General features: G+C 38.5%; 1 protein-coding gene and 1 pseudogene across 6 annotated transcripts in view; one reads left to right on the top strand and one right to left on the bottom strand.

The window, feature by feature from the left end:
* Positions 1 to 905: 905 nt before the first annotated feature.
* The window catches only part of PTPN2 (protein tyrosine phosphatase non-receptor type 2), a 77,827-nt gene continuing 66,596 nt past the window's right edge, over positions 906 to 12,136 (bottom strand). For 3 of the 6 annotated variants that reach the window (XM_067015761.1, XM_067015765.1, XM_067015766.1), the window contains 4 exons: positions 11,204 to 11,385; positions 7,692 to 7,793; positions 6,813 to 6,897; positions 3,519 to 3,714 (listed from right to left, as the gene is read on the bottom strand). In XM_067015761.1, the coding sequence (XP_066871862.1) occupies positions 3,613 to 3,714; positions 6,813 to 6,897; positions 7,692 to 7,793; positions 11,204 to 11,385 (471 nt within the window). In that variant the 3' untranslated portion in view covers positions 3,519 to 3,612. Of the gene's footprint in view, positions 3,715 to 6,812; positions 6,898 to 7,691; positions 7,794 to 11,203; positions 11,386 to 12,136 lie in introns of all 6 variants that reach the window. The other 3 variants (XM_067015762.1, XM_067015763.1, XM_059039877.2) reach the window with 3 other exon arrangements.
* Positions 8,274 to 8,749, top strand: LOC131742291 (prefoldin subunit 4 pseudogene; annotated as a pseudogene).

Consider the following 12,136-nt stretch of genomic DNA (forward strand, 5'->3'; position numbering starts at 1 on the left):
GAAAGATTTAATAGGAATTAATAACGTTTGCTTACTCCTAAAATAGACTAAAACCCCATGGACAACAAGGCAAAAAGGAAAATGGGAGTCATTAAATTTGTGAAAGATGATATAGATTATTCAATGAATGGTGTTACAGAACTTTCACAGTTGTCAAAACAAAAACAGTGAGTTGTCACGTCACAGTGATGCTCACGTGACGCAGACGTGAGTGTCTCTGGATGAGTATCACCAGGACTGAGGACTGAGTGGACTCAGAGCCCAAACCCAGCACGTGGTCGGGAAATTAGACGGTCAAGAGGCCAAATGCCCCCTAAGGAAGGAACCTTTGGTCTCTTTACAACAGGAGGTGTTTAGAGGAAAGCACAACCTCCAAGGAGAGAGTAAACACTGTGATTTTAAAAACTGCACTGAATTGCTGTACTTATCTAAAATTGATTTAAGGGGATTCCCTGGTGGCGCAGTGGTTAGGAGTCCGCCTGCTAATTCAGGGGACGCGGGTTCATGCCCCGGTCTGGGAAGATCCTACATGCCGCGGAGCTGCTGGGCCTGTAAGCCATGGCCACTGAGCCTGCGCATCCAGAGCCTGTGCTCCACAACGGGAGAGGCCACAACAGTGAGAGGCCTGCATACCGCAAAATAAAATTGATTTAATACCATTATCCATATTAATATTTTTCCAGGTAACAAAAGGGATATTATAACTTTCCTTTTGTTGCATTCACCTAACCTATATTGATAGGGTAACTAAATAAACATCTTAAAAAACCAACGGGCCAATATTTTGAACCAATTTCAATTTAAATGTCAGTTGCTAGTTATAAAAACTTGAGAGCAAACCCTTAGGAAAACATTATTTGAAGCAGAGCTGTCCTAAGATAATGCACACAAACCAACACAGCCTATTTAATAAAAATATTTAATGCTGCCAAAAAGTATAAAAATACAGTAGGAATGGCAGTACAATACAAAGTAGTCTTTCCTAATTCATTTCTTTTACATCTCTCTACATTTCACACACGCATTAAAAAACTTAACAATGCATCAAATGAAAGTGTTCTGCAAAGTCTTCTGCTGGTGGTGTTCTTCGTTCCCTGGATGTAAGGTTTACTTTGTAAACAGACAAATGTGAGGCAATCTACAGGCTTATCAAGCCTCACTAAGTTTCCGGAGTGGGCTTCAGGTCTTGCTTTGCACATCAATGGTTCAAAATTTATAGCTGCAGAACATTCTCAAGTCATGAATATTTAGGTGTCTGTCAATCTTGGCCTAAAACATAAAATAAGAAGTCATCTATTCAATTCATATTTACCAAACACACAGACATAACACAGATACACACAAACATAAAAGGACTAACAATGAACTAAAAAGGCAACCAAAAAACATTCCAACACATCACACTCAATCACACTGAGTGCTTCGCTGTTACCTTGGTAAACTGCTTATGTGCTTGATTTTCAAACAGAATTGGTGGTGTGAGATAGACTCATGTTAAAGCACCATAACTCTCACTCTTTTACAAGAATTAATAACTATGAATTTTTTTAGGTCATCCTGCATTACTCAAGAAATGACCTCCATGTGAGCTATACTGACAGACAGACAGTTAAAAAAAAAATGTACCCACAACAGTTTAGCAAGATTATAGGGTATGTGCTAGACTTACCAATACTTTGGAATTCAATGCAAAAGTCTAATCCAATTTGGACCTCCACTGTATCATACTGCTAAAAATATTATGAATGTAATGTATGAACATAAAGTTGGTTTATATCTTTAACTCATGGACTGTTAGCAGCATGCTTTTTGTCCTGAAGGGTAATACTAATGATCACAGAAATACAGAACTGAAGTGACATGATTTAAGTATTAAAAGAAAACACAGACATAAAATAATTGATAGATTTATTGTACTTTAATGCCAAAAAGTAAAGATAAATGAGAGTTTAAACAAGTGATAGAGAGATGAAATAACAACTAATTTAAGGGCAGGTGAGTTTTTAATGTTATTTCACAATATTTGCAAATAGCTGAACTTCTGAGGTGGTAACTGGTATTTCCCCTCAACGTCCCTTGCTCTGACAAAAAACCCCCCCAGATCTAAATACTTGTCATTATTGTGCCTCCACGTGTATAAATAGGAGATATAAACCACACCCACACATTTATCCAAAACATTTAGTCAAAACCCCCAATACTACGAGTTGGCTTCTTCCTGACTGCTGGCTCCTTGGTGTCTCATTTCCAGCACTGACAGAGAAATGTCCAGACACCAAGGAAGCATTCTTGTTAGGTGCCTGTGGTCCCAGAAACTACCACAGGTGCTTCTTGCAGGGACCTGAGAACCCTGAACCAAAGTGGCTGATGTGAGGAAAGGAGCTTCTGACTGACCCTGAGTGCTGCAAAATATGCATGTGTTTACCACACCTTCAGAAGTCCCCTTGTTAAAACCAAGGAACTGATCCAGTCAGAGTGAATGAAATAATGGTTTGGTTTAGAGAGTGCTCTGATGTTCCAGTATTATTCTGGCTCCGTGGTAGTTCAAACTGTTCCACAAAATTTTTTGGAGGGGAAAACTTTGATTTGTTTCACTTAGAAAATAAAATGAGGGTTATTTTGGATTTTAATGGGTAACAGTAGCTGTCTAATGCTTTTCCATTTAAATATTCCATAAAAACAGGTTGCGTGTGACATAATGGGAAAGTGTGAGGCCTGGAGTTACTGGGATTCTACAGACTGGAGTTCAAATCTCAGCTCTGTCGTGATCTAGATGTAAAACCTTGGACAAGTTACTTATTCTTTGACTCAGTTTTCTCGTCTGAAAATCGGGTAATGGGATGCACCTTGGAGAGGTGTATCTACTGACTGGCAGAACCGGCAGGTGTTGCCTCCCCAACGGCATGTTAAAGACACACTCAGCAAGGATGAACCACCCCTTAGAACAACTAAAAGGTCTTGACAGGGGCTGGCTCCACACCAAAGTAGTTCTTTCCACCAGATACTCATCCTTGCTTTATTGAAAAGAGTCCCGCACACTTCTCTGCGGTGAGCAAGGCACTCACTACCTTACAGACAACATCACCTTACCCAGTGGGAAACTCCCGAATTACCCAAACTCAAAATAACTTCAGGTTTTTTATTGTAGTAATTTGAAATATCAACATCATCATGTCTAAAAAATCTATGCCAAATTAGAGCAACAATAAAGAATTGATGCTTTTCTTTAAAAAATGGTCTCCATAAAGAAAAAAATTCCCATTCCATTCTCCTCATAGCTCCCCCAACATACCATGTGATGGAAAACCAGACAATAGTATTAGACTCTGCAAGCAATATCCTCCCTAAATCCTAAAATTCCCATATTCCACTCTAAATTATAAAACCCAAACAGAAATGAGTACCAATGATTGGATTTTTCATTCTCCCACTGGACTGCACAGAGATGGTGATAGCGTTTGAGAATTCTCGTTGTCAGGTTGTTACTGATAAAGACAATCCCTCGACCCAACTAAAAGCCCCTCGGGCTGAGTCACTGCTTAGCCGGGGCAGTACTCTGAAACATGACATCACTCATCCACATTCAGCAGAACAAGAGGACACCTGGCATTTCTAACTTATCTGCTGTTGTAGGGGCTGTGGGTGCTGCTGTCCCAGAAACAGTGCTTTGAAGACAGATACAAGGAAAGATGGAATCAAATCCAAACCAATGAACTAGGGAAAAGATGAAAGACACAGGTCAACTCCAGAATAAATCATCCAGGGGACGACCAAGACCTGTATTTTAAGTCAAAAGAACTTAATTTTATTATGTGAAAAAATACTGAATTTCTGTTTTTCAAAACTTTATTTATAAGATGACTATCATCTAGATAAGTCAACACCAAATAAGGGTTTCCTGAAGTAAGAGAGACTTGAATAGCTGTGATGTAGAAATGGGAGCCCAGAACACACCACCCCTGCCAGGCACTCAGCTCCAGCAGGGGACTGACTTGGGAGTCCTAACCTCAGCCACCCCGCCCTTGTCCATGCTTTCTACCCCACTAACAAACCCACAGGGACCTGCTGGAACCAGAAATAAGTCACTGCTGATGGAAGGTGTGACTCTTAGACTCTTGCCTGGACATAGGGAGAAATGGATGATAGACATAATGGCATTAGACCTACAATATACTGTATTTTAAAAGTCTCTGTAAGACTCGTGTCTGAAAGTAAAAATCAAGGCAGACTAGATTTTAAAATCTGTACAATAACCAGGCAGTCACTCTGGAAATGTACTCACTAAAAGAGAGTATACAACTGTCAATAAAATATTTCTAACATACTCAGGTTCTAGCCTGTGTCTGTTCACACAGAATCTAGTCAGAGATATTTTTCTAAGAGGGAAACGACTTGCAGAAGTTAAGTCTTTCTTTGAGAATTTAATTCTAAAATACACTCTACATGAGCGTCTTCAATGATGGCAACAGGAGAGAAGGTAGAAAGGTCAAGTCTCAGGCTGACTCTGGTTCAGCAACACCACCACCTGCTGCACAGGCTTGTGAGGTTACCAGGAGAACACGTGGGAAGCCCCAGCACCATGCCCGGCACCACAGAAATGACCTCTAAGTGGGAACAACTATCACTGTCAAGGACGCTGAAAGCAAAGATGGAACTGATACAGAAGCTGGAGGACTGCTCCATGCCAGAAACTACTTTTTAAACCAATGTGTATTTTTTTTTAATTCAAACCATCAATTCTAGTTTATTTGAAACAAAAGGGACATGCACAAGTGTACATAAAATTAACTTAAGGGCACAATTCCTTCCTCTGACGCACCTATTTAAAAAAAATCAACTTTTTAACTTCCTTTCTTTTTGTTCATTCCTTGGTAGAAATACTAATACATAATGAAATGGACCAAAAATTTAGAAGAGGATAAGGACAGAGCAAATATATGAAACATCTAAACATGAGAAGTCGTCTGTACATTACCAAAGTTCTCTATGCACTTTTACATCATTTTTATGCCACATACGGATAAACTAAATATGGAGAACTGTATTTGTAGATATTCTACACATGCAAGCATAGATAAAAATCAGTAGTAGGATGGCATAAAATGCTTGGCTGCACGTGGAAATGAGTACAGAGCCCGTTGGTACAGCCAGAAAAGACGGTGCTGAATCAGGGGTGCTGTCAGTTTATCATCGGCAGGAGCAGATACAAACACAAATGAACTAGGTATTAATGCAGATAGTCTTTCTTAAAAATAATAAAGCTTCTGGCTTTTTTATTAAGAAAATACCAGCACCTCATCGAAGTCAAACCGTACAACTGATTTTCAGCATCTGTTCTAATCAGAAAACATCACGAAGACCTACAAACACAAGTTCTGGGAAGATGCACACCCACCGTGGTTGCCGACTCCTCTGCTGTTCCCTGAGGGCAGGACCCCACCTGGCCCGCCCCTCTGACTAGACGCCTTCTTTAATAAAGGTCAGGCACGTGGCCACGCATTTTCAATAATTAGTATAGGGCACCCACCAAAAACACAATCCCTGGTAAAAATTAACATGCTCTCCTCAGGGATGTGCTTGGAGGAGGAAAGATGACTAACATTTGCAGCAGCAATAGTTTATCAACAAGTGTCCACTACACTGGATGTGATTTTTAAAATACATTATGGCAAACATCTCCAGAAGGACGGGAAGCAAAGAGCAAAGCTGAAGCACTGAGCCCCACGAAGCACGTCCACTCTGCCCAAGGACAAGGGTATCATTATCAGCTTGTGTTTCCCATAAAGTCTTTGCCTTTTATTGAAAGCAAGGCGACCCCCAGTGGGAATTGAATAGGTCTACCTGTATTTGACTTGCAGAGTAATACTGTATTTTAGCAAAGATAAACCACAGCAAATTGGAAAGAAAGATTTTAAACCAATAACGACCTAAAATGTAAGGGTCATGGTGCCTGAACACAGGGGTGATGCAGGCAGACACAGCAACATCCCTCTTACCTCCTTCCATGTAAAGGTTACAGGACACAGCAGTGCTGAGCGGGGCGTGGGCACGTGACACAAACTGTCCTCCAAACACAGAACCACCTGCATCCTGCTCTCATACTCTCAGCATAACTCAACCCACTCGAGAAGGCTATTCGAACCAACTCAAAAGTCTATCTATACCTATGGTTTTCAAACTGTTGTTTAAATGATCACTGCCCGCTGAAAATAATTAAACCTCGTGCAGCAATCGTACCTAGTATGTAAAGTGGATAAAGCAGAGGCAGCCTACTTTATCTGCTGGAAGTAAAGGTTGGAGGTAAAGGTTGGCAGCTTGGGGTCCTTCCTACCACCTCCTGGTGACCCCTTAGAAATCCAACAAGCATAGTTTGAAAACCACTGAAATAATGTGATTTCATTATTTCAGCAGATAAATTTATAACAACTATTTAAAGTTTAAGTAAAACAAGTTAAACACTGAAAGGAATGTTATGATCTGAAGAAACCTAGCACTCAAATGAGCAGTTAGGTTCATTAAACAATATGCTCTAAAATACCCATTAAGAAGTTAAAGGGACAGTGCAGGTCTGAACATCATTATACTATTTATTGAAGTAGAAAAACCTTAAAAAGTTTTTACTGCAAAACTTCAGTCTAATAAACTGAAATCACGGATGATAAAATGCTGCTCGTTATTTTTATTTCTTAAATTATGGTTTACCCCAATTATAAATTAGGGTAATTACATTGAAATTTTCCTGAAAAATAAACAGTATTAATCATGGGCTTTACAGAAACCAGTTTCTTTACAAAGTCTTGACCAACTGTTACCTGACTACGCCAGTAAGGAGAATTTTCCTTCAAAGATATTTTTAGAGAAAATTTTTGTTTCTTTTTCTTTTTAAAATTGGGAAAACTGTAAAACATAAAAGAAATGCAAATATATAGTAAAAATTGCTTATTCAGAGTTCTACCTGCTCATATCAAACTTTTCTTCAGGAAAATGTATCCAGTACAATTGAATCAACATACACTTTATTATTTTTTTTTGTGGTAACAGATATTTTTTCAAATTGAGCTTTTAAAAAGTACATTTAACTATAAAAGTAAGATTAAATAGGTACTTATAAAATATATTTACCCTGCAATGGTTAAGAATATAAAATGTTGATGCCCATGTGAACAGTACATTATACATTACACGCATTACTTAAAGGTCATTTTCTTTCCAGTAATAATGTCCATAAAACCACAATATTTATTGCTTATATCAAGTGCAGGTTAAAATCCAGACAGCCTCCAAAAACGAATCCTCGTGATAAAGGACTTCTCAGTCTGGTCAGGTGAAATATTACACTTAACATGTATGAATACAGTTGAAAATGTACCAGTTCTTAAGAAGCATTCAAGTCTTTATTTTAGGGAGCGGGTACAGTGTGGGCAGCGCCTTGGGGTGCTGAGGGGACTGCACACCCCAATTCTCTGTGGGTGTCTAGTCAACTGCACCGTCTGGCGTCTGAGGAGTTTGCTAACAGATGAACCCCTGTGATTCATGCAACACTGTCAGCTACCAGTGCCGAAGCTTGCGGGGCAAAATTAATTATTTATAGGGCATTTTGCTGAAAAAACAGTGTCCAGCCAACAAAAGCGCCAACCAAAATGACGGACACAAACCCCATCTTAGTGAGAATAGGTTGCCAATATAACCACCTTTTCCTTTTTCGTTCGGTCTCGTTCAGCCTCTGCTTCATCTGCTGCACCTTCTGAGCTGTGCTGGCTTTCCTGTCTTCCCGAAGGCGCTTGCGCAGAGCACTGTGAACAAACAAGAGCACATCAGCAGGGCTGGGCTCAACCATGCAGGCAGAGCACACACACCCCGCCCACCCCACTTCTCAACTCATTCAGACGCTGGAACTAAAAGGGGAAAAGCTTCAATACTGTAAATGGTCCAGAGATGCACTCAGGTAATTCAATGACAATTGCTGGTACAGTTTTATGTAAATAAATATTTTTAGTAGGACTTGAAAAGAAGCATGGTGTCAGTATTTTTTTCTTTCTTTGCTAGCCAGCCAGCAGGAGTGGGAAGACAGAGGGTCCCCAGGCATCTGATCCTCTTTGGAGTTCATATTTGATTTTTCACAAAGGCCTCTACACTTAACATTTCCTTGAATATTCTGCTATGTGAGTGCCTACTGCTGTCTGCCCATCCCTTTTCTAGCTCCCATTTTCCTATTCAACACAGAATTTTTGTTCCAAAGGAAGCTCTGACTCTGGGATCATGGTCCCGAACAACACAAAGAATGGCCAAAGGCTACATGAAAACTACTATTTTTTTCCCTTGAAAAAAATCTCACAAGCCTAAGATGGCAGCCACCATAAAGAAGACAGCAGCAGAAGACGTCAATGTTACTTTTGAAAATCAACAAAAGACATACAGATTTGCAAGGAATACAAGCAGAATCACAGAGCTGAAGGAAGAAACAGAAGTAAAAAAGAAACAACTCCCAAACTTAGAAGATGCTTGTTAGGACATCATGCTTGCAGACGAGGACTGCTTAATGACACCTCATCAGACTGGTAATGTTTTCATTAGCCATTCTCAAGAAGAAACACGAGAAATGCTAGAAGAAGCAAAGAAAAACTTGCAAGAAGAAACTGACGCCTTACCATCCAGAGTGGAATCAATTCAGCGGGTGTTAGCAGATTTGAGAATTCAGTTATATGAAAAATTTGGGAGCAACACAAACCCTGAAGCTGATGAAAGCTAAACATTTTATAACACCAAATGATATGGAAAGCAAAACTTAAAAATTTTTTTTCACTTTTTTAATGGAAACTTGCTTACTTTCACATCTTGCTTACTTATGTTTTTTAAAAAAACGACAGTATTCATCTATGTATTTTGCATAACAATTGTATCATGTGTAGGGGTTTTATGTCATGTTATTAAAATCAGTTAATAAAAAAAAAAATCTCACAAAATCCATCTCCTCTTTTCACTTACTGCTTATACTACAGCAAAAGCCTAACCAGTTTCCATGCCTTCAGAGTAAATACTATGCCCCAGTAATTATTCTGAAGCACAGCTCTGATGGTATGGCTTGATTAAAAATCTTCAATTCCTTTTCAGCATCTACTACATTAAGAGGCAGCTTTTTTTCCTTGCCCAAATGTTTAACCTGTATCTAACAGTGAAAAACAATCAGAGGAATCCAGATTGTGAGGCATCCTAAAAGGCAACTCATCTATAAGCTGCAATGTCCAGCAACGGGGGAAAACTAAAGGTGGTGGATAGTCCCAGGTCAAAGGAGACTAAAGAACCACATCAACCAAATACAATGCATGATCCTGGATCAGATCTCAAATTATTTTTTTAAATAGCTATAGAGACTGAGATCATAAAAATGTTCCAAAATTACATTATGGCGATGGCCACAGAACTCTGTACATATACTCAATCCAGTAAACTGTACGCTCTAAATTTTGTGAACTCTATGCTATGTAAATTATATCTCAGTACAGTTATTTTCTGTAAAGCTTTAAGGTGGATTTTTTTTTTATAATTAGAGAACTCTAAATATGGACTACACATTAGATTATTTTATCAACGTTAAATTACGTGGGAATATTGGCACCTTCAGACATTGCTGATGGGAAGGTGAAGTGATGCAGCCGCTTGGAAAACTGGCCAAAAAATGCTCAACACGGAGTGGCCACGTGTGGCCCAGCAACCCCACTCCTAGTTACACACCCAAGAGACAAGAGCACATGTTCTCCTGCCATGTACAACCTCGTTCTCACCCAAATATATATATTTTTTGCTGTTCTCCAAGTTTGTTTCCTTCTAAACTAAGAAACCTCTTCTCTCTGGTTCTCTCACCCTCTAGAGCCCTTCTATTCTCATCCTATGGCATTTCATTTATAGTAAATAATTTATGTTGCTAGTCTGGGTTCTTGTTTTGTCCCCTAAGTGTATTAGCAGCTTGGGAACTATATTTTGCTCATCTCCATATGCTCTGCAGTCTTCCTAATGTCTTTTTCACTTTAACTTATCACACACACAGGTATCTCTGGCTGTGTGAACTCTACCTGAGTATTTCCTACAATGACTTGCAAAAATTATTACTCAGAATTCACTCTCTAGACTGAAAATTCACTATAACAAGTATGTGTGTACCTGCCAATAAAAAAAATTACACTGTAGTCAAGATCAGGCAAAACATATATAAAATATATAAAAGGATACAGAGCTCCCAGTATTATTTCCTGACTTAAAACTAGTAAATCTAAGGTAGAAGAAGAAACAACTTTATGCTTTAACTTGTAGTCTAAACCACTGAAGCCACACATAAGGAGTAACACTGCTAAGTCATAATGAACTCTTCAGTATGATATATAGCAACTTACTATGTACTGTAATATGCTACCTTTTATAAAATTTCAGGCAATTTTTATACTGGGGAAATACAGAACTAAAGCTATAATGTATAGGAGACCTTAACGATTTTCACAGCACATCCCAAGAACCCACTGTAACAAATATGACTACAGCATAAAATTTTCCATAAGAAAAAGCATATTTGACAAAAAGAAAAGAAAAAAAGTCTTTCAGAGATATTGAAGAGAGGGAGTAAAAGAGCTTATTCACTTTTCTGAGAGACTCACACCTCAGGACACCAGCTTCATAATGTGTGAGATATTTGGAGCCCGAGAAATGTAATTTTTCAAGTTTAAAAACTTGAAGAGTTTACACATTCATATGGATTCAAAACTCAAAAAGTATAGGGCATTTTATGTGATTTTTTTTGAAAAATATTTTTTTCTTCCAATAACAGAATTAAGTTGAAATATTCATTTAATTATTTCATAATGGTATTAAAGGCATATTATCAATTACATTGTAACAGTAGCATGAACACTATATAACTGTACAAACGGCAGGTATTCATACTGTTTTCTGCACCATACTACACATTTTAGCATCTAATTATATTAACTCTTACACTCAATAAGTATTGTGTTAAACCATTTTCCAATAGGTTTCTGTCTTTAAGTATTAGCTTCTTTTAGATCAATGATGTCATTATATACTACTTAAATGCCCTTAAGTAATAAATAAATGGTTACATTAATTCAATACACTAAAGGTCTATATTAGTTCCCATCCACAGAACTTATTAAAAGTCTCATCTTTTCAAGCATTGTTATTGCAGTAACCTTACCTCTCGCTGTTTTCCTCCAGAGTATCTTGAATTTTAGAGGACAGTCCTGTATACCTGTCACTTGTCAGTTTTTCTTCTTCTAGGCCTATCCTGTTCCCATTGTATTTTTCAGTCATTATTTTGGTTGTTGAATGATCGAAAACAGGACATACATCTTCCTTAGAAAGTTCTTTCCACCGTTTCTAAGTAGGGAAGAGAAATGAGAAACAAATGCAAACACTAAAGTTTTGACTTTCCTTAAATCAAATTTATGAAACTGAAATTCTATATTTAACTTAAGAAAAACCTGTGATGCTAACATACGAATGAAAAAGAAAAACGTGTTTTGTCATACCACTTCTAGCTACGTATATTTTAAGTTGAATATTTAATAATAATAAAGCATTTTTAATAAATCTATCTATCTATCTATCTATCTATCTATCTATCTATCTATCTATCTATCTTAGTTGCATTGGGTCTTCATTGCTGCGTGTGGGCTTTCTCTAGTTGCAGCAAGTAGGGGCTACTCTTTGTTGTGGTGCATGGGCTTCTCATCGCGGTGGTTTCTCTTGTTGTGGAGCACAGGCTCTAGGCACATGGGTTTCAGTAGCTGTGGCACGTGGGCTCAGTAGTTGTGACTCGTGGGCTCTAGAGCACAGGCTCAGTAGTTGTGGCAAATGGGCTTAGCTGCTCTGCAGCATGTGGGATCCTCCCGGACCAGGGCTTGAACCCGTGTCCCCTGCATTGGCAGGAGGATTCTGAACCACTGTGCCACCAGGGAAGTCCCAATAATAAAGCATTTAATATTGATGCACATCAGTATATAGTTGAATACAATAATCTTTATAAAACGTAGTGACTTTAACCTCACCAAAATACAGGTCCTAGTAAGATCTTCACCAAAGTCAGATTTTGCTGTCTCCTAATCCAGAGGCATGTGCCTCTGGAAGG

This window comes from Kogia breviceps, chromosome 15 (assembly GCF_026419965.1).
Source record: "Kogia breviceps isolate mKogBre1 chromosome 15, mKogBre1 haplotype 1, whole genome shotgun sequence".
Lineage (NCBI taxonomy): Eukaryota > Metazoa > Chordata > Mammalia > Artiodactyla > Physeteridae > Kogia > Kogia breviceps.